This window comes from Erythrolamprus reginae, chromosome Z, assembly GCF_031021105.1.
Source record: "Erythrolamprus reginae isolate rEryReg1 chromosome Z, rEryReg1.hap1, whole genome shotgun sequence".
Lineage (NCBI taxonomy): Eukaryota > Metazoa > Chordata > Lepidosauria > Squamata > Dipsadidae > Erythrolamprus > Erythrolamprus reginae.
The window spans coordinates 68,311,392-68,337,482 of NC_091963.1; the positions used below are offsets into that span (position 1 = coordinate 68,311,392).

Genomic DNA, 26,091 nt, shown 5'->3' on the forward strand with positions numbered 1-26,091 from the left:
ACGAAGTGATCAAATCAATAGTCTTATTAAGGCACGAGCTCAAACCTATGGTAGAATTAATAAAGGATGGTATGCTCGATGTTGTAACTGTTTCTGCACTAGTCTCTCCTCAGAGGCTTCAAGCTAAAAAGTCCAGTGCCCAAACCTAAGGGGGGGGGGAGCTTCAATAATAGTAGCTGCCAGATCATGATAAAATCCCTAATTAATGCCTCTAAACTAGGGCCCTTAATTAAGCTCAAGTTGTCTTCGAAAAAGAGCCTCCCCATCATCTCCCCCCTTGGTGTTCATAATAAATATGGCGTTAAAAGCTGACATAATGATGGCTATCACAATGGGTTGGTAAATCACAGTGAGATGGTAAAAACTCGAGCAGGCTGGTAAAGCTCCAGTGGCTGGGATACATCTACCCCCAAAACAGTTTCCAGGGGTCCCTGCTCTCCCGTATAGATAACCTCCTGGGTAGTATTCTTAGTGTCCAGGTGCTCGGCATTTGGATGGCGCCTTCAGAGCTTCTCCCCACCCTCCAAACCTAATCGCTGTCCTCCACACCACACTTGGTATTTGGCCATCACATGAGTGAACCACACCACTCCCTATGTTCGTTCGCTGTCCCGGCCTAGGTCCCCAGTGTTCCGTCGCAGTCCACCTTGGTTACCACAACCGCCATAGTCACTGCCTTAGGTTACTGCCCTTCTTGCTTTACTCCAATGCTCAGCCGCTATCTTCTGCCGCCACCGCACTTTTCCACCCTCCAGTGCTCAGACTCCCACCGCCTTTGACTCGTCGCTAGGTCTCCAAGTAAGGACAAGCGGATCCTGGTACACTATCACGGTGGTAATCCTCAGAATGGTTCTTGTTATTTTTCGTTGGTAATTCTGGTGGTCACCGTTGTTGCCGGTGACAGAGCCTTCCTTTCCTGCTCCTCTCTGTGCCCCAGGATCAAAATCAGGAACAATTACTTGATACCGGGGTCCCACTCTCATTTCTCCTCCTCCATGCTCCTTATCGCTGGAAGAGCCAGAGCTGCCTTCTTCCCAGTTGTTGCTGCTGCTATTCCCCTGCTGCTATGGTTTGTTATTGTTAGTATTTATTAAAGAATGTGTAGCTTAGAAGCTCTCAGCAAAAATAACAGCAGCTTTTGTTTGTGACTGAAGCTATCCTTGGCTGTTATTTACTCTCTCTCTCTCTCTCCACTTTACCTGGGCCCTTGGAAATGGAATGGCATCTTTTTCCCATCCCCATCTTTAATAAGCAGGACTTTGCACTGGCCTGAGATTTAGGCATACATTTTGTGGAGTGTCTCTCGTCCCCTCATCCAGAAAAAAAATAGGTTTCAGAAACACGAACCAGAAAACCCAGAGGGTGTCCCCTCTGGACTTGGGGTAGCAAAGACAGAGAGGGTTGATGGGCTACCAATCTGAGAACTTGGTGCAATCTGAAGCTGCTGCCTTTTATCCCTCTTGCTTCCAACCAAGGCCCTTTACTTCCCCATGGAAAATACTCCGAAGTGGGTGGACAGGCAAAGAGCCAGTCTACATGACAGAAGGGGTTCTTTATCCACTCCCCCTTGAAGCATTTTAGTTACTATTGTCCCACCTTGCTTTTCCCTTCTCTTAAAACAAGACTAGAGAAGAAAGCCGAGAGGGGGAACCTGAGGACGAGGGAAGAAGTGGCCCAGGCTGATCCCTCTGATTAGCCTGCTGCCTAGATTTTGACTGATTTCCTGTCCAATCCTGCCTTTGCAGAAACCATGTTGATTTTCTTTCAGCAATGCTTGTTCTTCTCTGTGCCCAGTAATTTTATCTTTAATAATGGTTTCCATCACTGCCTGGAACTGAGGTTAAAATGACTGGTCTATAATTTCCTTGGTCACCTCTGGATCCTTTCTTGAAGATCGGGGCTACATTTGCCTACCTCCAATCCTCAGGTACAGTGCCTGATCTTAGAGAAAAATTATATATTTTAGCTAGAAGTTCAGCAATTTCACACTTGAATTCCTTGGGAACTCTAGGATGGATGCCATCTGGACCAGGCAATTTGACATTTAGTTTAGTAAGGCATGCAAGAATATCTTCCTTGTTTATCTCTATCTGGTTTAATTCTTCTAATTCCTTCCCTGAGAAAACTAACTCAGCAGCAGGCAAATGCTCTCTATCCTCCTGATTGAAAACGGAGGCAAAGAAGTCATTTAGCCTCTGAGCAAATTCCTTTTCTTTTCTGATTATCCCCTTCTGATCGAGTGGCCCAACTGTTTTTCTGGTTGGCTTTCTGCTTCTGATGTACTTTAAAAAGTTTTTGTTATTACTTTTAATATTCCTTGCTATATACTTCTCAAAATCTCTCTTGGCTTTCCTGTCTACTGCCTTGCTTTTAGTCTGCCAGAGTTTGTGATCCTTCCTGTTTTCTTCAGTAGGAAGAGCCTTCCATTTTTTAAATGAGTTTTTCTTCTTTCCACTAACTTCCTTTACCTCATTCTTAAGTCATACTGGTGTCCTGTTGGACTTTCCAGTCCTCTTCTTTTAGGAATGCAGTTTAATTGAGCCTATTGTAACATATTTTTAAACAGTTTCCAAACATTTTGGAGGGATTTGACTTTTTTTAATTGTTCCTTTTAGTTTCTTCTTTACCTATTTTTCTCATTTTGGTGAAATTCCCTTTGTGAAAGTTTAAAGTCCCTGTGTTTGTTTTCACTGACAATTTGCTATCCATGGTTAAGTTGAAAGTTATTGTGTTGTGATAACTGGGCTGGTTACAAAGTTATCATGAACCAGATCCTGTGCATTAGTTAGAACCAAGTCCAGGATCCCTTTTACCCTGATTGGTTCCATGACCATCTGCTCAAGGGAACAATCAGCTAACATGTCGAGGAACTTTGTCTCTCTTTCATGTGTAGAACAAGAATTTACCAAATCTATTTGGGGATAGTTGAAGTCCCCCATTATGATTACCCTATTTCTTTTTGAGGCCTCCTGAAATTCATTTTCCAAATAGCAATCTGCCTCTGGAGTTTGGTTGGGAGGGTGATAGCAGATCCCTAATGTCAGATTAGTTTTCTGTCCTCGGATTTTTATCCACAATGTTTCTATGGGTGAGTTTGAATTTTCTTGAATTTCAAGTTCATGAGATTCTAACTCCTCATTTATGTATAATGCCACATCACCACCATTCCTCTCTCTCCTGTCCATCTTGTACAGTTTGTAACCTGGACTCCTTGTGTCCCATTGGTTTTCATCTGTCCACCAGGTTTCTGTTATGCCAATAATATTGATATTTTCTTTCGCCAAGCACTCAAATTCCCCTATTTTTGCTCGAAGGCTTTTAGCATTCGTGTACAGACATTTTTGTGCACTTTCAACTTTAACGGTAGATTTTGACTGAAGAATTTAACTGTAGAATTTGTAGATGGCCTACCATGTCCTTCTGCTTGACTATTACAATCTAGTTTTTCTGTTGACTCATCAATATGTGCAGAACTTTCACCCTTCATATATGGTGGTGCACCTTCTCAAACCAGAAACTGCCCAACTCCTGTCTACTTGCCCCTCGAGATCAGTTTAAAAGGTGCTCTGAAACCTTTTAAATATTCATCTCCAGCAGTCTGGTTCCATTATGGTTCAAGTGCAACCTGTTCCTTTTGTATAGGTGTGGCTTGTCCCAAAATGTTTCTCAATTCTTAATGAATCTAAACCCTTCCTCTCGACACCACTGCCTCATCCACGCATTGAAGCTCCTGAGCTCTGCCTGTCTAGATGACCCTGTACGTGGAACAGGTAGCATTTCTGAGAATGCAACCTTGTAGGTCCTGGACCTTAATCTTCTATCTAGCAACCTAAATTTGGCTTCCAGAACCTTCCAATTAGCCTTCCCAATGTCATTGGTACCGACATATACCACGACAGTTGACTCCATCCCATCACCATTTATCAGGCTGTCTAGATGCCTCGTGATACCTGCAACCGTTGCACCCAGCAGGCAATTTACCATGCAGTCAACACTTCCATCGCAAACCCGTCTCTCTATGTTTTTAACAGTCGAATCACCAAGTACAAGAAGTCCCCCTCCCATCACCTGTGGAGAAGTATCCTCGGTGCAAGAGGATATGGGCACATCCTCCATGGAAGGGGTCCCAATTAAGGGAGCCTGTCCAGAGACTGATGTTCTCCAAGATCCCCATTCTCCAAAGCAGCTGGAGAGCTGCTCAGCATGTAGTGGGATGCTCCTACTACATCCCTGAACATTTCTTGCCTCACTATCTCTCTCTGTTTCTCCAGGTCTGCTACCTTGGCTCCAAGGAAAAGAACCTGTTCCCTAAGAGCCAGGACCTCATTGCACCGATCGCACACCCAAGACTTCTGTCCAGCAGACAGTCATACATGTGACACTCAATGCAAAACACTGGGAAGCTCCTCTCCTCCTGCTGACTATCTACCTCCATTTCTTATTAATATGTGTTTACTCTTATTTGTATTGAAATTACTTTTTTTTAAAAAAAAGATAGACTTCCTCTTCTAGATATTGATAATTTTTAATGTTTTTGATAAGGTTGATAATTTTTTAATTTTTTTAAAACAGCTTTTTAGGTTGTTCAACTTTTGGTTTTGGTCTTAGTTTACTTTTTGGAACTTTTTTCTACTTGTTTCAGCATTTATCAAACTAGGGCAAACTTAGAAAAGGGGGAAGAACCTTTTTATGGCTGTTAAAAAAAAGCCGAATTAGCAGCTAAACAAGAAACTTATCCACAAACTTACCAGGGCTCAGCAGATATTCTTCTCAAAATTGCTGCTAAGTTCCTTTCTCCCTTTTTATTTTCTGCTTTGTTTTCCATTTTTTGAAAACGCTCTCCTTAATCAAAAAGCAGTTGTCGCTCTGCTTCCCAAACAGGAATCTGTAAGGTGTTCTCGGACTGCCTTGCACAGCACACCAAAATTTAGCGTGCTTCACAGTGTGACCCTGTCCCACTCACCGCTAGCAAGGAGATGAGAGTGGTGGGCCTGGAGTGATTCTCTTCTCAGGTCAAGCAAGTAATGCCTGGGAGAGGAGGGGCAATGGACAGGGCCAACCAGTGGTAAGATCAGTTGGGAGTGCTGAAAAACCTAACTACTGGTAGTGTGATGGAGCCACAGGAGAGGGGTGAAAGCTGCATGCTTATGTACACTTGTTTGAAGTAGGACAATTTAGGTCTGGTGGTTTATATCTTAAGTAAAATTCATTTATTTTTTTAAATTGTTAATATTCCTTAAAATGCTAATTCTAGAAGACATTTTAGTCTGTTTCTGACTGGTCTAACAAATGACAACTCTAAATCTCAACCAGCAAATGCTCTGTCCTACACATTGGCAAAAAGAATCAGAACCACAAATACAAACTGACCAAATTATCACAGATACCCCCCACTCGGTTAAGGACCTCGGAGTACTAATAACAAAAGACCTAAGTGCCAAAGCCCACTACAACAACATAGAAACATAGAAACATAGAAGACTGACAACAGAAAAAGACCTCATGGTCCATCTAGTCTGCCCTTTTACTATTTCCTGTATTTTATCTTACAATGGATATATGTTTATCCCAGGCATGTTTAAATTCAGTTACTGTGGATTTCCCAACCACGTCTGCTGGAAGTTTGTTCCAAGGATTTACTACTCTCTCAGTAAAAGAATATTTCCTCATGTTGCCTTTGATCTTTCCCCCAACTAACTTCAGATTGTGTCCCCTTGTTCTTGTGTTCACTTTCCTGTTAAAAACACTTCCCTCCTGAACCCTATTTAACACTTTAACATATTTAAATGTTTCGATCACGTCCCCCCTTTTCCTCCTGTCTTCCAGACTATACAGATTGAGTTCATTCAGTCTTTCCTGATACGTTTTATACTTAAGACCTTCCACCATTCTTGTAGCCCGTCTTTGGACGCGTTCAATTTTGTCAATATCTTTTTGTAGGTGAGGTCTCCAGAACTGAACACAGTATTCCAAATGTGGTCTCACCAGCGCTCTATATAAGGGGATCACAATCTCCCTCTTCCTGCTTGTTATACCTCTAGCTATGCAGCCAAGCATCCTACTTGCCTTTCCTACCGCCCGACCACACTGCTCACCCATTTTGAGACTGTCAGAAATCACTACCCCTAAATCCTTCTCTTCTGAAGTTTTTGCTAACACAGAACTGCCAATGCAATACTCAGATTTAGGATTCCTTTTCCCCAAGTGCATTATTTTACATTTGGAAACATTAAACTGCAGTTTCCATTGCTTTGACCATTTATCTAGTAACGCTAAATCATTTACCATATTACAGACCCCTCCAGGAATATCAACCCTATTGCACACTTTAGAGTCATCGGCAAATAGGCAAACCTTCCCTACCAGACCTTCCCCTATGTCACTCACAAACATATTAAAAAGAATAGGACCCAGAACAGACCCTTGTGGCACACCGCTTGTAACCTGTCTCTGCTCAGAATACTCACCATTAACAATAACTCTCTGATGTCTCTGATGTTATTACCAGATTGCTTTCGTTTACCCTCTTTTAAATTTACAGAGCTAATTTTGGTTTTCTTTAAAATAAATATTCTAAAACATTTAATCTACTGATGTCTCAATTAATGTAATTTTATTGGTTTCCATTTTTATAAGTTACCAGTAGCCACTGCATTTTCTAACCTCGGCTTATACTCGGGTCAATAAGTTTTCCCAGGTTTTTGTGGCAAAAACTGGTGCCTCGGCTTATACTCGGGTCGGCTTATACTCGAGTATATACGGTATTTTAGTTCCTATTGTGTGGATTGTAGATTGCCTTGGAAGCTCTGCCTTTTACTGCTGAAGCAGTCTTATGTCCAAAAGCTGGCCAGTCTTCATCTTGTAATGGAGTACTCTGGGTTTTTTCAAATTTGTTGCGTGAAGTTCCCTCTTTTCGGTGTTGCTCTTTTGATACCAGAGTTGATGGTAAATCCTGGTCTGGATTGATTGGAGAGCTGGATTGCTGTGCATCTTGGTCTTGAAGCAGAGATCTTGGGCTGCGTGACTCTATTTCATCACTAGATGGCAGTAGATGTTTTTGAGCTTCTTCTGCCGAGTTATAAATTGTAGAAGAACCATCAGAATTTCTAATTCTTAAAATGGCTGGATAAAATAATTGGAAACACACCTTTTGTTTTGCTAACATAGAGCATATTCCACTAAATGTTTTTCTTTTTCTTGTAACCTCTGCTGAATAATCTGCAAATAGGAGGGCATACAAATCTAATTAATAAATAAAATAAATAAATAAATTTTGCAGCCTCTCACTTTAACTCGGTCTCTGTGATTTCTATAGGTTCTCAGCAATTCTTCTTTCTCCACATAGTCTAGAAACTTCATTATGACCTGTCTAGGTCTTACAGCGTCTTTCTTTGCATTGTCCAAATTTTTGGAGAGTATCACCCCTATCCTATGGGGTCTTTCTATTTTGAAAGGGTGAGGAAGACCCAAAGCAGCAGATAAGTCCTTCTCACAAATGGCATGCAAATCCTTTGCAGGGGTATCTTCTGTAAGACCTACCATTTGGAGGTTATTCCTTCTGGAATGATTTTCTAAATCCTCAGTACATTCATGTAATTTGGTAGTTGCTTGGATCACATCTTTAAGCATGCTGTAGTTTTCCTCCACTTCTGTTTCTATTGTAGTCAAGTGTTTGCTTCCTCAAGGCTCAAGCCCTGTTGTGCTACATCAGCTTTTATAGCAGTTAGAGTCTCTTGTATTGTATTTCTGAATGTAGCTTTAAGGTCTGGAGCAAGCAGTTTAGCAACTTCAATTGCCATGTTACTGTAATCTGGTGCTTCAAGGGTTAATGTAGTTTGAGTATCTTGCTTGGTAATTAAGGCTGTTGCTTGGGAAGTTTGTTGCCTTTGAGATTTGGGATCTAGAGAGGAAGGCGCCATTTTGGAGAGAGTTGTTCTATTCCTCGTGTTCTGTTCAGCTGTGATTCTAGGTTTGTTTTCACTCCGTAAAAAGTAATGTTCCACAAAACACAGAGGTACCAGCTGTGGAAGTTCCCACGTGCTAGGAACCTGATTTTGGTTTGTATGAGCTGCAGAGCAGGCTTTCTGGGGGATGGTTGAACGGAGTTCTCAGCTCAAGCTGCCTGCATACCAGCGCCGGAACCGGAAGCCCCTTTATTGTATGTTTTTACGAACAACCTTAAATTCTTTCATAAAGCCAGATACATTTTGTAAAAAATAAATACTTTATTCCTACCCAAATCCGGGCTTCAAAAATCTCAACTCCTAGAGGGAAGCAAAGAGATATAGAAATGCTTATTCTTTGTGCTACCTAAATTTCTGAAGCTCATATATTTTATTTATATGTACCTCTGTTCTGTAAAGCAGATATGTATAATTAAATTTCAATGTGTTTCTAACAGTGTAGATAATCAGTTTCCTGGGCAAGGACTTTCAACTGGGTTTCCAGTATATGCTACTTTCAGCCCTCTACAGATGTTATTGTGGCAACAGATGTATGCACGCCAGTATTATATGCAATAGTAAGTATAAATAGAACATGATTTTAATTAGTACTAAGATGGAAGATTGCTAATTAAAACAAAGACTAGATTTGGGTTTTTTTGATAGATTAGTTTTAACAAACCAATTCTGAAATAAAAATATGATTTGTCAAAGCTTTTACTAAAATTACTGAGTTATAAAACTTAATTATTTAAGAGTAATTTTATTTTTGTTTTGGTGGCTAATTCAGAGATATGCTTTAATATCAGCCTTCCACCTTTCTCAGGTGGGTAAAATGAGGACCCATATTGTGGGGGCTTATATACTGGTTCTGTTAAAAAAAGTGCTATTGCTAACATGTTGTAACCCACCCTGAGTCTAAGGAGAAGGGCGGCATTAAAAAATCAAATGAATGAATGAGCAAACAAATAAATAAATATGTAGAAAAATTATTACGTGAAATTTTCCTTCCATTAGACTGCATTTTGGGAAGAATTTTATTAGAAAAGCAAAAGAATATTATGTTAAGACACAATCCCATATTTCCAGTTTCTTTTTATGTAAAAGTTTATCTTAGCTACACATTTGTGCCAAACGGGAAATAACTTTACTATACATGCTTGAAATTTGTCATAAGAACATAGGAAGAGCCATGCTGAATCAGGCCAAAGCCCATCGAGTCCAGCTGCTTTCTCTGTCACACAGTGGCCCACCAATTGTACATGGGGATCTTGAGTAGAAAGAGAAGGCAAAACCCTCCCTTTCCCTTGACCCCCAACAAATGGTACTCAATGGAATCCTGCCTGCCTCAACCAACATTGAGGTGGCACATGGACATCCAATATATATGGCATGATTAATCTTATTCGTGATAATTCAATGAGATTGAAGAGAAAGTAAGCCTGGCTGTACCTCCTCCTTTACACCTTCATATTTCTTCCCTGACCTTTTCTGTGTTTCCTTCATGAGCTATACACCATCCCCAATTCTTGCTGTGTCTTGCCTGGTATTTACCACCATCTGAAATTCTCACTGCAACTCATATAATCATACCTCATATAATCACACCTTTTATAGCCTATGCACCGTCCTAAATCTCATTGTACTTTATTCACATCCTTACCCTCTGAACCTGTCTACACCTCCCTGGCATCCCCATGCATATTCCCTGATCCTTGTGGTACCCTGATCCAAATATATCTTCATTACTTACAGTGGAAATTCTGCTTCTAATAGTCATTATACATTGAAGATTGTATAATTGAGTACAGTTATTTGTCCATAATTTCAGTATCTCAGGTTGATTCTTATTTTTGAAATGCCTATTTCAGCCACCAGCGTGAGATAATCTTTTTTCCCCTTCCTTAGTTCATTAAAGGAAGAGGGGTGCCCTTCTCACAGCAGCTGATTTAAACCTGTTCTGTTTGCATTTACTATACACTTGTTCTGTTCCGGGTCCTTTTAGACCCGGAGAAAAAAAAGGTTGGTTTTAGCTACTGGAAGTGTTTTTTTGAATACTTTTTTCACTAGTATACTAATTTGAACATTTCTGAACATAATGAAATGAAAAATGAAATGAAAAAAATGTTGCTTATTTTTTTATTTTGCTCAGAAAAGCCCCCCCCCCCTCGGCTGTGTGCAATTATTTCACTTTATATATAGATTAGCCTGCCAGTTCACCCAAAAAATTTCCCAAGTAAATTTTTTAAATTTTTAATTCCACATCATAAAATAAAAAAAACAATATACTGTCTTGTTACAATAAAATAGTTTTGGATTAGTAAGTTTTATATAATCAGATTATACATTCTTAAATCCCATCTATTTAATTTCAGTTATCATCACACACCCCTTATTCCATTCTTTCTAATTTTGTCATCCAGATAAATCTCCAGTAATGTCTAATTAGGTCCATCATTAATATTCCATAAACTATTGGTAAAATCAATATCTTTTGCATCTTGTAATCCTAATATCAAAGCCATAGTGCCTTCCTCCCTCTTAGTACAAATCTCAAAACAGACTAAAAACCCTTATACCTAATTTTATCGGTATAAAGATTTTATACTTATACTATAGCAGTTAAAAACCAAAACAAATACAAACATTTAAATTCATTAATTATTATGCCATTATTGTATTTCATCAAACCCCTCAATAAACTAAAACTAAGCAATAAAAACAGATACTTTGATTTCCAAATCTGTAACCTCCATTTAACAAACTACTGTAATCCAAATTGAATAAACCTTAAAAATCTAAATTAAACACACTTAAATCCACTTAAAGCTGTCCTGAGTCTACGGAGAGGGGCGGCATACAAATCAAATCAAATCAAATCAATCAATAAATAAAATCACCTTAATATATTTCATTTACTAAATTACTTCATCATAAATTTTATCAAGATTCCTAAATTCACTACTACTAAGTAAATCAAAAAATAACTACTAAAAATAAAAAAACTATTATAAAGTCCAAATTGAATAAATCTTAAAGTTCTAAATTAACCTACTTAAATCACATTAATATATTTCATTTAGAAATTTACTTCATTATAAATTTATCACAAGTGATAAATTAACACTAAGCAATGAAAAACAGATACTTTGATTTTCAAATCTGTAACCCCCAATTAAGAAACTAATCCAAATTGAATAAACCTTAAAAGTCTAAATTAAACCCACTTAAATCACCTTAATATATTTCATTTACTAAATTACTTCATTATAAATTTTATCATAATTCATAAACCTACTACTACTAAATAAATCATAAAATAACTACTAAAATAAAAAAACCTATTATAAAGTATTATAAAGTATAATAAAATATTCTAAATTAAATCAACCGTTTTCAAAAAACTCTTTTCCTTGTCTATATTTCATTTTCATTTTCCTCTTCTTCTTCCTCACCCATCTCTTCTTTAAATAAAAAGTCCCCTTTAAAAATCCCATCTTTGCAAGTTACCACTTTTTCATTCCCATTCTTTTTGAAATTGGCAAAATCTGATATCTTTGCTTATATCTTCCCTTAGCAGTACTTAGCTTAATACACTCATCATTTATGACATGGGCATTGATATCTCCATCTACCAAACCTTTTTCAGGGGTTTGTATAATTTTAGCCCCAAATTTCTCCTGTTTCACCTCAGCATGTAACGATACGCCATCAAAAGTAATTGTAATATATCCCCAATTAATTCAACCTTAATCCCAAAATTATTTTCATTTCCACATTCGATAATTGTCTCTATGTGTTTCAAGTCCAACTTGTTCTGGTACATGTTCTGCCCCCACTTCATGTTCTTCTGCATTTTCTATTTCAAATCCAAATTCCTCAAATCCATTATAAAAGGTATCAATATCCTCTGCCATCTCCAATTTGTATTCCTAATCCAAATCCAGTTCCAGTTCCAATGTCAATTATTGATCTCATTTCATGGTGGAAACCTTTAATATCCTCACAAATCTCCTTGCGAATCTCATCCATCAAGTCTTTTATTTCTCTTAATTCCTCCACCTTCTTTTTTCACGTAAAAAATGGCTAATTTTGTCCAGCTGTTTAAAACAAACAGCCTACAAAAAAAGCCAACAGAGCACTTTATTGTTATTATTATTTTGTGTGGAAACTGCAACAGGTTTATTTAATTCAGATAGCAGGTTTCATGAAGGTTGAGTCTAAGTAAACAAAAAATTCCAACTCGAAAACTTTCTCACGAGTACAGTCTCTTCCAATAGTTGGCAATCGTACCATTCTTAAATCACTTGTTATTGTTGTTTTAAGTTTTCAGCTTTCAATTAAAATAGTATTTAAAAAAAGTAAAAATAAAACTTTACAAATTCACCAATATTCTTCCAAAATGATTTTTAGACGTTAACTTTTACTCCCATTCAAAACAAAAACAGCAATTGTAATATCCATTTAGCCGTTCTCCCCAATTTCTTGAACTCCTTTTCCAGTAATCCATAAGCAAAAAAAAAAAGCAAAAAAAGATTTTTCCCTCCGGCAACAATGCTCAACTTGAAAGTCAATTCAAGCACAAAAGCTTACATTCCCTTTTCTTTTCTGGATGACTTCCAATTCTTCAAGCAACTCTTCCTAGCACGCAGTCTTTTTGGCTAATGGCGGCTAGCCAACTTCATACCGCTGATGGTAGAGGCTCCAGGCTGGTCAACCCTGGGGTTTGCTTACCCCAAACAGGGACCAAACCAAGTCCCCTTCTTCCCTCCCCTCCAGGGAGGTTTGGGCCAATTCAAATTGAATCGGCACCCCCAAACAGCGGGGAACCAGAGTTTCTCCGCGGGAGCGAGAGAAACGCCGCTGCCACCGAGGCGCTGACCATACCCCTTCTCCAGTTCCAAAATTTTTGAATATTTTTGGCATTGGCATACTGATTTGAACACTTCTGAACATAAACAAATGAAAAATGAAATGAAAAAATTGATGCTTTTTAAATTTTGCTTAGAAAAGGGCTTCCCCCCCCACCGGCTGTGTGAAGTTATTTCACTTTATATATAGATTAGCCTGCTAGTTCCAAATTAATCCTTATTTTTGGAATTTCAGGGTGCATCTGTAAACTGTAAATAATTTGGAACTGGCAGGCTAATCTATATATAAAGTGAAATAATTGCACACAGCTGATGGGGGGGAGGCCCTTTTCTGAGCAAAATAAAGAAATAAGCATCAATTTTTTCATTTCATTTTTCATTTCATTATGTACAGAAATGTTCAAATTAGTATGCCAATGACAAAGGTATTAAAAAAATTCTGATTTTGCAAGCTAATCTATATATAAATTGAAAACGTTGCACACAGCCTGGGGGCGGGCTTTTCTGAGCAAAATAAACAAATAAGCATTAATATTTTTCATTTTATCTTTCATTTCATTGTGTTCAGAAATGTTCAAATTAGTATACTAGTGAAAAAAGTTTTCAAAAAACCCACTTCCAGTAGCTAGAACCGACCTTTTTTTAATTCTGGGTCTAAAAGGACCTGGAACAGAACAAGCGTATAATCATTTCACCCAGCAAAAACCAGACAACCAAAAAACCCCAACAACCCCCTTATAGAAAGAACCCCTCAAATGAGACAAAGTCATGTAATTTCAAGTTTCAGATATGCAGGGAAAATTTTTTACAGGGTCTCAAACTTTTTTTGGGGTCTAAAAGGACCTCACCAGAACATCAGGGTTAAATGCCATAATGAAATTGTTTTGCTGCATATTATAGGTAGCTAATATGCCTTACTTTTGAGAAGCTATGCATTATTTCTATTATAGTCAAGCTGCAGTTTCAGCACAAGCAACCCTTAATCCTGAGTCTACGAGTCCTCCAATTCCAGAAACTTCAAGTTCTAATTATGTTCCTGTGAATGAAGCCCCAGCTGCTCCAAACTTAGCTCCACAGGAGAACAGACCTATAAATCAAAACGTGCAGATGAACGCTCAAGGAGTCCCAGTCATAAATGAAGAGGACTTCAATAGAGATTGGCTGGACTGGATATACACATTCTCCAGAGCAGCTATTCTTCTTAGTATTGTATATTTCTATTCATCCTTCAGTCGCTTTATTATGGTGATGGGAGCTATGTTATTAGTTTACCTGTAAGTAAATATGATATATTTATGTAGTACATAATTTTGTGACTTTAAATTTGAGAAATTGGAAAAGTTTATATATTTTATTGTTAATTTCATCAGTTTACATTCTTTAACACTCACTTTGAAAACAGATACACGGATTAGTCTGCAGTAGTATTGGGCGAACCCAACGAAGTTCGTGATCGGTGGGTTTGGACGAACTTGGCGGCGGAGTTCGGATAAGTTCGCCGAACCCGAACACTTCCGGTCCTGCCCTCCCGTCTTCTGCCAAAGCAGCCCACAGCCGCCTGTCTCCTTTTATTTCTTATGGAAAAGTCTCAGACGCCACAGATGCACCTTTTCCATAAGAAATAAAAGGAGACAGGCGGCCGCGGGCTGCCCTTGGCAATGGACGCAAAAGTGGGGAAGAGCCGCGCTGCCTCTGAGCCCAAAATTTCCCCGCCTCGGGAATGGCGCTGCAAGCAAAAGGAGGTGGGGAATCCCATTTGCTTGCCGCCCACGAGGGGATTCCAGGGGTGGGGCTTTGATGTGACGGGGACTCCTTCCTGGCTGAGACCGAAACAGGAGTTGATGAAATAAAGCCACGGGCCAGGACGTCAAAGACCTGCTGCAGGCCTTGACCCGGAACAACACACAGCTGCTGGTGGGTCAGCTGTGGGCGCTGCCATCCAAGTGGCTGGAAGCCAGAGCGGGGCCCATGGTGGCCCGCCTGCCCAAGCTTTGACGCACTTGCCCAGGGAGAAGCCGCTGACCAAGTGGGAGCATTTCGCATGCCTCAAGGGCATCTGGCCGATGCACAAGAAGCGCAGCACGCTGGTCTGGGATGAAGCTGCCCAGGAGTGGAGGCGGCGCTGGGGTTACCGCCGAGCTGGTGGGGACCCCTCCCATGACTGGAGGACCAGTTCGCCAAGCGGCAACACGAGAAGCGCGAGCGGATGGCGTGCAACAAGCTTAACCGCCTGAGGAATCTGGTGCACGCCCAGCAGGGCCGCCCGGCCGCCAGCCTCCATCCGATGGGCCACCAAGACCGGCCCGAGATGAGCCGCGTCACCACCCTGGCTCGCATCTCCACCACCTTCCAGGGCCGCTTCCAGCCTCGCCTGCCTAAGGAGCCCACCATTGCCCAGACCAACACGGCCCAAGGGAAGAAGCAATGCTTCCAGCTGGGGGACCTGGAAGGCGGGAAGAAGTGGCATCTGGGGCTGGCCCACAGCCTGAGTAGCAAGAATCCCGCCCTGGACCTCACCCGTGCTGTCCTCCCCAGCGCTTCACCTCCTGCCGGGCAAGAGGGCTCAGGAGGCAGTTTCTGCCGGCCGGCTATTAAGGATCCCGGCCAGCAGCTTCAAAAGCGAACCGATCCGGGGGAATGAATGGGGCGTCCCCAGCTCGATCTTCACCTTCTGCAAGCTGGATCGAGCTGGAGGCGCCCCATTCATTCCCCTTGATCGGTTCACTTTTGTCTTCTTTTACCGTAGCCAACACCGCTGAGGTTATCTGGGACTGGCAGTGGCGGCTTTGAGGCTAATCCCAAATCCAGGAGCTCCCCACAGATTTCATACACTTAACACTTTTGTCCAGCTCAATCTGGACAAAAGCTTGATCTGAGTCAGAGCCCTCCCTCCCTCCCCCTCTCGCCCACCACACGCTTGAAGCTGGAATTCATGCGGTAGAAGGCGGTTCCGGAGGTAATCTGGTCCAATGCCATGCAGGGCTTTAAAGGTCATAACCAACACTTTGAATTATGACCGGAAACTGATCGGCAGCCAATTCAGGCCACGGAGTGTTGCAGAAACGTGGGTGAATCTAGGAAGCCCCATGATGTCTCTCGCGGCCGCGTTCTGTATGATCTGAAGTTTTCAAACACTTTTCAGAGGTAGCCCCATGTAGAGAGCGTTGCAGTAATCGAACCTCAAGGTGATGAGGGCATGAGCGACTGTGAGCAGTGACTCCCTGTCCAAATAGGGCCGCAACCTGGGCAAACGCCCTCCTCGCCACAGCCGAAAGATGATGTTCCAATGTCAGCTGTGGATCGAGGAGGACGCCCAAGTTGTGAACCCTCTCTGAGGGGGTCAATAGTTCCCCCCCAGGGTAATGGGTGGACAGATGGAATTGTCCTTGGGAGGCAAAACCCACAGCCACTACGTCTTGTCTGGGTTGAGTTTGAGTTTGTTGACACCCATCCAGGCCCCAACAGCTTCCAGACACCGGCACATCACTTCCACTGCTTCATTGATTGGACATGGGGTGGAGATGTATAACTGGGTATCATCAGCATATTGATCATACCTCACCCCATGCCCTTGGATGATCTCACCCAGTGGTTTCAACTTTCAAGGAGGGTGGAAGCCCCAGCTCCCAGCCATCCCCTGTTTGATGGTGCCTGACACCCACCTCCCCCCCCCCAGCCTCTACACTGCCGCCCAGCTTTTATCTTCTGAGAAGAGGAGGAGAAGGAGCCTTAATTTCCTTATTTATTTAGTCCAACCTTGGCAACTTTTAAGACTTGTGGACTTCAACTCCCAGAATTCCTCAGTCTAAGTTTATCCATTGAGTTCATAACTAAAGTGAGAATCTTAATGCTATATATTAGCATTGACTGAATTCAGAAGAATCTCCTTGATCTTAATCCCAAAATATACATAATTGTCAAGCATTCAGTTAATTATTTAATTTTGTTTTCAAGTTTATTTTTATTTAATATCTTAAATAATTATTTTAAAAATATATAAAATTTATGTGATGAAATGCACATGTGAAGAAGCAATGTGAGAGAGTTTTGGTAACACAGGGGAGCTATCGGCCGGTCAGGAGGCGGGAGATGGGAGGAGGAGGAGGAGGGAGGGGAGGTGTCAGGCTCGCGGGCGATGGCCAGGGCAATGGCCAGGCCTGGATTAAGTGGTTGTGCAGTCCCAAAATGGATGGGTGGTGGTGGTGGCGGTGGAAGAGGTTGAAGATATCCTGTTTTCCCAAAATAAGGAATGTCTTATTTTGCCTCAAAAATCAGGCTTTTGAATGCATGGCAATAAGGCCAAGCACACACATGTTGGGGTCTTATTTTTGGGGAAACACAGGTAGTATCTCTGAAGATTGATACTTCGGTTGATACTTAAACTGTCTAACTGTAGGTTAGATAGCTCTCCTTCTCCCTCTCCCTTTCCCTCTCTTTATAGTATTTTTACACAAATTTAATTATATTTAGATGTACTGAAATCTGTTGAACTTTTTAGTTTACAGTAAAATTTAATCCATTATTTAGTAAATATGAGTATTTTTCATTCCTGAAAGCTGATCAATTAGTAACATTCATAATATTTACAGTGAATTGTCATGTGCTCTTCTAAACTAAAACAGAATACGTTAGTGCTTCTACATGTTCATTTTATATGTTACATGTACTCAAAAATATAATTGAATGATTTCAACTTTACATCATGAAATTATATCCAATACATTTAATCACATTCAAAAATATGTATGTATTTGGCTGAGGAATTCTACAAGTTGTACTCCTAGCACATCTGGAAAGCCCAATGATGGGGAAGAATGAGTTAGATGATATTAGTTTAACTGATTTATTATCAATAATTGCTTTATATTATTTGCTGATCTAAATATTTTATTTCACTTTAGTAATTTTGTCAATGTCTTTTGTAAAGGCACCAAGCTGGGTGGTTCCCATTCAGACAAGGAATCGAACAGCCTGCAGCAAACAATGCAGATATAAACCATGATGGTCAAAATGTAAATAATGTTGGTCTTGAAGATATGGTAAGGTGATGAATTGAGCAACACCATGCATTTTAAATTTAAGAATTACTGTTTTATGAAAGTTCAACTCTAAATTTAGCAAATAAAAATAAGATTATTTCATGCATGCTTAATAGGGAATATCTTTTACTAAATTCAGAATTGAATACATTTGCATTACATTGCAATGTCTGATTATTCTTTATGATTTATAAACATAAGCATAATGTTTGTAAATTTGTATAATTTATCAAATTTGCAAAGAGGAATACATTATATTTTGGTTTCTAGATAGGAAGAAGGACACATGTTTTCCAAGAAACTATAGTTTACAGTAGTTCTGTTAACACAAATTATATTAATATAATTAACTCAGGGTTTTTTTATATACATAAAGGAACGTCTGATGGATGAAGGTTTTGAAGAAGATAGTGGTGAAGACATTGGTGATGTCAATGGCGAACAGTATCCTGGATTTATGGCTTCCGCATGGTCTTTCATTACCACTTTCTTTACATCCCTCATTCCTGAAGGACCTCCACAAGTTGGCAACTAAGCAAACGAGGAATAATTAATAGAGCATGGAAGTTGACTCTGGGAGAGTGGTATTTTGTGTGTGTGTGTGTGTGTGTGTGTGTGTATACATATATATGTGTGTGTACTCACACACATGCAAACATACATCATACATGTATACATACATACAAACACACATACATATAATACATATATACACACAGTATAAACTGAGCGTCCTGTACAAAAATGTGATTTTTTCTTTCAGCTATGCTAATGAATATTTTAAACAAATGAACCTCTGCTTAAATTCTTTAGAAATATTTTTCTGTAAAGAAGAAAAATGTAAAAAATGGTCTTTCATGTTTTTGTTTAAATTGTATTAACAGAAGGTAGGAACTTGTAACTGGTAAGAAATGTCTTTTCTTCAAGGAGTTTTTAAATTACAAATCTTACCAATAATAGTATAAATAAGTTCCTTTAGAGTAAAAAAATACCCCTTATGTTGGAATCTTTCTCATTTCTTTTTTAAAAAATTGTGTATAAAATGTATATTGTGCTTACAGTTTTTAGCAATAGCCCTGCCAGTGGCATGTCTAGGTTTATCCACTTGCCTCATGATATTAATAAAGCAGAATTTTGAGGGTAATACTGTAGATTAGTGATGGCGAATCTATGCACGGGTGCCACGGGTAGTACGTAGATTCATATCTGCTGGCATGTGAGCCCTTGCTCTAATTCAGTTCCAACATGTATGTGTGTGTCGGCCAGCTGATTTTTGACTCGCACAGAGGCTCTGGGAGGCTGTTTTTTGCTTCCAGAGAGCCTCCAGGGGAATTGGGGAGGGTGTTTTTACCCTCCCCTGGCTCCAGAGAAGCCTTTGGAGCCTTGGGAGGACAAAACACGAGCCTACTGGGCCCGCCAGAAGTTGGTTAACAGGCTGTTTCCGGCCTCCAGAGGGCCTTGGGTGGGGGGTGGGGGCAGGGGAAGCTGTTTTCACCCTTCTCAGGCATTGAATTATGGGTATGGGCATTTGCACATGCACAGTAGCGCCTGAGAAATCTGAGGAAAAAAAGGTTCACCATCACTGCCGTAGATAATAACTGACTACATTGGAAATATTTAATTGATAAGAAAATTATTTTAAAAATAGTTCCAGGACGCACATGAATGTAGAGAGTTTTTAAATTAACTTGTATTGAGGAAAGTAATCTGCAAGTCTTCAGTATTCATTTGCATGAGAAAAGCACAATATTTCTGATACAAACCATAAAGAATGTTATATACATATTTACTATATTATTTATAGTAGCATAATCTAAACTATGCTCTCATGATATTTGGGCATGGGGCAGACATAATAGATCCAGAGGCTATATATAGCAAAATATACAGTATCAATAAAAGAGAAAGTTGGAGTTCAGGATTAAAATGAAGAGAGCTCGCTGCACTCTAAGTTGGGTTTTTAAGTCAGACTAGGACTAATGATGTTGCCTAGTTTAGGTAATGACATGTTTGCAAGAATATAATCAAGCCCAGAGAGCACCAAGGATATTTCAAAACCTAGAAATACGAATAAATAATTTATTATGGCAGATTCCATGAAGTTTAAGTGGTTGGGGTCTGCAACGTTAAACACTCAAGGGGCCATTTGGACCAGTTTCCCATAGAAAAGGAAACACTGGGAGCCACAAAACCTGGATAGGTGTGGCCAATTCAATTTTACTCAATCCCACCCAATCTCCTGACCTCCTAATCAGATCTACTCAACTGGTCATTAGGATAGACAAACACCGGGAGGCACAAAACTCTTTTGACATCTAAAATGATGCTAAATTAGTTCCCCCTCCCCCTCTATATATATTTTGTTTGTTTGTTGCCTTTATATGCCTTTCATTCCGAAACGGACTCTGCATGGCTAACAACAGTTATAAATATAATACAGATAAAAAGAGCCATTAAAAACATCAATAAAATTTACAATACAAAAACTACTATATCAAAAACTATACATACTAACATTCAATTCTAATTCCAGTTCTGCTGGATGGCTTTCTGGAAGACTGATAGGGAGGAGATAATGCGAATCTCTGGGGGCAGTTCATTCCACAGGGTCGGAGTCGCCACAGAAAAGGCTTTTCCCCGAGGTCCCAACGAGGTATGAGGGAGGAGGCGGTCCCCTAAATAGTCTGGCCCTGAGACATTTAGGGCTTTAAAGGTAATAATCACTTGAATTGCATTTGGAGAGCGACTGGCAATCAATGCAGCTCGCATAAAGATGGAGTGATGCAGGCGTACACCCATAATGGTACACCCATTATGGTACACCCATAATGCATGTGCTGCTGCATTTTGCACCAGCTAAAGTCTCCAAACGCTCTTCAAGGGTAGCCCTAAGTAGAGCACATTGCAATAGTCAAGATGAGAGATGATGAATGATTGTGTGGAGCGACTCCTGGTAGGGCCACAACTGGTAAACAAGACGAACTTGCACAAAGGCCCTCCTAGCCACAGCTGAAAGATGTTCTAACCTCAGCTGTGGATTTAGGAGAATACCCAAGTTGCGAATCCTATTCGGCGGGGGGGGGGATTTTTTTCTCCCCCCAGGACCAAAAACGGATAGATGGAATCGTCTTTAGGAGGAAGGACCCACAGCCACTCAGTCTTGTCAGGGTTGAGTTTTAGCCTGTTAACCCCCCATCGAAGCTTTTACAGCTTCATGACACTGGCACATCACTTCCACCGCATCACTGAACTGACATGGGGTGGAGATATACAACTGAGTATCATCAGCATATTGTTGGCAACTCACCCCATGTTGCTGGATGATCTCACCCAACGGTTTCATGTAGATATTGAATACAAGAGGAGAGAGGACTGATCCCTGAGACATCCTACAACGGAGGGGTCTAGGGGTCGACCTCTGTCCACACATTAACACTGACTGCCAGAGAGATAGGAGGAGAACCACTGAAAAATGGTGCCTCCCACTCCCAACCTTTCCAGACATTGCAGAAGGATACCATGATTGATGGTCTCAAAAGCCGCTGAGAGGTCAAGAAGCACTAGGATAATGGAGTACCCCCTATCCCGGGCCCACCAGAGATCATCCATTAGCATGACCAAACTGGCTTCCATGATGTAACCAAGTCTGAAGATAGATTGAAGTGGGTCTAGGTAATCCACTTCTTCCAAGGTCCACAAGAGTTGGAGCTCCACCACTTTCTCAACAACCTTCCCAACAAAGAAGGTTGGAGACAGGATGATAGTTATTTGATGAGGCTGGATCTAGGCAAGGCTTCTTGAGAAGGCCTTACAACTGCTTCCTTCAAAGGTTGTGGGAAGAACCCCTCACTCAAAGAAGAGTTGACAATCACCTGGAGCCAACCTTGTGTCACCTTCCTACTTGGCAAAACCAGCCAGGAGGGGCACAGGTCCAACAAACAAGTGGAGGCGCTCATTGCTCCTATGGCCTTGTCCACTTCATCAGGAGTCACAGGGTCAAACTCATCCCACACAACGGGACTAAGACTTGCCCCAGTCACCTCGCTTGACATTGCTCAATTGGAGTCCAGGTCTACCCAAATCTGAGCGATTTTGTCCATCAGAAACGGAACAAATTTCTTGGCTCTGCCCTGCAAGGGGTCCTCCACTCTTCACATCAAGGATGGAGCGGGTCACCCTAATCAGGACAACCAGGCAAAAATCTGTGGATGCAAGAAGAGCGGAAAAATACACGTTTGCCGCCCTTATCACCACTAGATAAGTCCTAATATAGGCTCTTAGTGTTTGGTCAGACTTGGATTTATAGGCCTTCCAGCGTCACTCTAGTTGTCTGTTCTGATATTTCATCTCCCAAAATTCCTCAGTGAAATGAGCTCTTCAGGATTCAGTGCAACGGAAAAATTGAAAGGCGTGATCCTATCTAGAGCCCCAGATACCGCCCTGTTCCAGGCAGATACTAGGGACTCTGCCGGACAAGGGAATCAGGTATCTCCCAAAGCTCCCTCTGGAACCTGAGTGGGTCCATTAGACTCCTGGGGCTGAGCCACCTAATTGGCTCCGCCTCCCTGCAGTGAAGGATTGGCATCTTAAAGTCAAGCCTTACCAGGAAATGATTTGACCATGACAAAGGAAAGACATCTATGCTCCTTAAATTCAGATCATGTATCCACTGTTCTGAGACAAAAACCAGATCAAGTGTATGTCCCCCCCTCATGAGTCAGGCCCTCAAATATTTAGTTCAGGTCCAATTCCTGCACTAACGAGTCTACAGAGAGGGGCGGCATACAAATCTAATAAATAATAATAATAACCACAAGGACTAGCCAAGTGAGATTAAAGTCCCCCAAGACCATCAGTCTGGGGAACTCCTTCGCCAACTCGGCTAGCATCCCGAGCAGCACAGGCAGGGCTGTTGCAATGCAGCTGGAAGACAGGTACATTAGCAGCAAGCCTACCTGAACCCCTAGGTCCAACTTTAGGGGGGGAGACTCACAGCCGACTATCTTGGGTGCAGGAATCCTGTGAGGATTAAAGATCTTCTGGACTATAATAGCCACTCCATCCCTTCTCTGGTGTCGCAGATGGTGCAGCACCTGAAACCTGACTGAGCACATTTCCGAAAGGGGAACACTCCCCTTGTGATCCAGCCAGGTCTCAGTTATGCATGCTAAGTCAGCCTCCTCCTCCAGAAACGTGTCCCGGATCAGAGAGGATTTGTTAGTTACCGACCAGGCGTTCAGCAGCAGAAGCCTGAGACCAGGGCCTTGACATTCCCTGTCATCAGTTATACGGGTTGAACTCGGGCTGGAACAAGGTGAGCAGACTATCCCTCAGTTCCCATCATACCTACTTCTCCCCGTGACGACCGTAATGCTCTGGCCCTCATGCTCCCCAGAGATCACCTCCATCTCCACCGATCTCTTCTCTGGCAGGCCCCATGCATCCACATCACACCAGGGGTTACAGTTTGGCCTCACCTGCTTCAGCAGGGGGGGCATCGGCCTTCACCGCATTCATTCTAATTAACCAGTTAGTATCCCATGCAATGGTTCATCTTGCCCATTCCTGCATATATATATTCATATTTGCATAACATGCATACCATTCACAATCTCAATTCAATCTCCCAAAACAATTATTCCCCCCCTTAACAGTAAAAAGAAATTAGATAAATAAACAATACAGGTACTCAAGAATTGAACTAAATTAATGGACTTCCAGTTTTTGCCATCACACTGACACCAGGCAGCCTTCGGTTTCTCCGGGGTTGTCCTGGCTTTTCGTGTGTTTCTTGGTGGCTTAACAGCGATCACCGACCTGGAGAGATGGTGATTTAATAGAAGAATTCCCAGTGCACCTGAGGGAGGTCAGCGGACCCACCGGGAAATGGGGAAACCCTTTTCGCCAGCGCACAAAGAATCTATCTGCAGATCGGCCTGAAGCTGTGACACTCCGACTCCATTAAGGAAGCTGTGAGAAGACGGCGGTGAAAAGCCGTTGGAGTGAAATAAGTGATGGATTTCTGTTTGATCGATTGATCGTTGGTTGTGTGATAATAGCAGATGACAGACCCCCTGTTGTGTGCTTTGCATTGATTAAAGAAGAGTGCCAAAACCTCTGAGAAAAGCGGCAACTGCGATTTTGTTTAACTGGCTGATGGCGGCAGAGAACAAAAAGATTAGGCAGATTGAGTGGATGTGTGAGTGAAAACTATATACCATCTGGACTTTTCCGCTGGACTCTGTTTATGATTAATGCAGTGATAGATTGGAAACAATGTGTGATATACAACAGTTGGGGAGATAAAGTTTTTGGATGTCTTGATGGTAAGAGGAAGTTTTGGACAGATTTGAGTGGATTAGAACGAATTGAGTCGGTGACAAGCTACAAAATCGGAGGTCTTTATATACTCCTTATCTTTTTTACCTTCCCTTTCACCTCCTTCCCTTTGTTTAATCCCTTTTCTCCACCTCATTTTTGACTTTGTATTGACTTTGCATTGTTGCTCCAGTTGTTAAAAAACAAAAAACTACAAACTCTGAACTTTGATTTCCTATTGAACCTACAACATTGTTCCCTTACTGACAGAGACTGAACTGTGACTCAGCACTATTGCATAAACCCAAGGAGAAAGAAAAAGAAAAAGGAAGAAAACATCTTCCCGATACTATCTGCTTCTTACTGTTTTTCTTCCCACTCCTGAATAATCCTGTCCCTTGCTGCTCTCTCTTTCAATCATTTTTTGAATACTTCATATGTAATTTGCTGCAACATTGAGAATAACCTTTTAATTGATTTTTGAGGGGCGGCATACAAATCTAAATAATAAATAAATAACTAAATTCTCCACTGCATCTGGAAGGAGAGTCCAACATGGGTAATTCACCAATCTTATTGGTAGAGACTGAGTTAATTTAAATATTTAAATATGAGGTAGTCACCGCCCCTTAGCAGCCCCCAATACCTCAGTTTTAAAAACTCAGTCTTAGTGTAGAGACTGTTGAGTTTGCTTCTCTGATGAAGCATTTAATAATAATAATAATAATAATAATAATAATAATAAAAATAAAATTTATTAATTTTTCTGTTATTTCTTCCCTTTCTATTTACAGGTGCTGTGAATCAGGAAAAGGGTTTCAAGGGGTCTCTGCCCTCCGCGGGCAGAATCACCCCCACCGTTACTCTCCTCGGGCTTCCCTTCCCTCAGAGGGTACCATGCCTAACGAGGAGCACCTCAGCCTAGGGTCCCCGACCTCAGTGGTCATACCCGGCTGTCAGCTGAAGGTGAGGGGGTCCGCCCCCCTCACTGGGAAGCTTGGACTGCAGAATTTCCACGGAGGACTGCAGGATTTCCGCAGAGAATGAAGGCGGCTTGATTTGGCGCCGGGCCAGCGCCTCTCAGCTGTTCGGCGGCTTTTGATTGACGCCGCCGCCGCCGTTGCCGCCGAAGCCGAAAAGCCGTTTGCAGAGCCGGGAAGCCGCTTGGATCGGCTGGCTCTAGAAAGCGAATTGTGGGGGGGGGGGCATCGATTGCTGGAAGCTCCCTGAGTTGGCGAGGGCGGCAAAAAAGAGCGGGAACGCCATTTTGAGGCAACGGATGCCCGCGCCCGCCCTGTTTAGGCGGGTATAAGGTTGCTCTCCGCCCAATCACTGGGCGCGACCAACCTGTCAAACACAGGCGTAGGCTCTGAGGTGCCAAAACGCCATTTTGAGTGCATTTGCTCAGTGACAGCTATATCTGTCAGCGTGTTTCAGCTTCTGTTAATAATAGAACAACTGTTAACCGTGAGTAATGGAGGATAAAACCTTGGAGAAGGCATCTTCCCCCAGTGGGTTGCCTCAGGATAAAGGCAAGGGGAAGTCAAAAGAGAAATCTAAGGCCCCAGCCTCTTCTTCTTTTAAGGAGGCAGAGAGGCGCATTAAAGCGTTGGAGCAGAGACTGGAGGCAGCCCTCTTAACTCCTAGGACCACCTCTCCCTTATTGCAGGCAAGGGATCCACCAGCCCAATGTAATTTGAGACCATCAGAGACTGTATCAGAGAGAGAGTGGTCTCCAGAGAGGCAGTATTTCATGCCTCAGGTGGTTCCTCCAACTGGGCCTCAGCAACAGAGACCAGGGTCTGCCAGCCACTCAATAAGGAGTGCACCATCTGCCACCTTTACACCCACTGCGGCTGGGTTGCGTGTGCTACCTGACACCTGGCAGCAGATGTCCCCTGCCTTGCAAGGCCTCATCTC

General features: G+C 41.6%; 1 protein-coding gene and 1 pseudogene across 1 annotated transcript in view; both read left to right on the forward strand.

Moving 5' to 3' along the window:
* The window catches only part of HERPUD2 (HERPUD family member 2), a 95,977-nt gene extending 77,126 nt beyond the window's left edge, over positions 1-18,851 (forward strand). Inside the window, exons 5-8 of the mRNA XM_070726311.1 lie at positions 8,402-8,521; positions 13,765-14,088; positions 17,742-17,853; positions 18,230-18,851. Of these exons, the coding sequence (XP_070582412.1) occupies positions 8,402-8,521; positions 13,765-14,088; positions 17,742-17,853; positions 18,230-18,388 (715 nt within the window). The 3' untranslated portion in view covers positions 18,389-18,851. The remainder of the gene's footprint in view (positions 1-8,401; positions 8,522-13,764; positions 14,089-17,741; positions 17,854-18,229) is intronic.
* On the forward strand, positions 14,663-16,889 carry LOC139153111 (ribosome biogenesis regulatory protein homolog; annotated as a pseudogene).
* Positions 18,852-26,091: the final 7,240 nt, after the last annotated feature.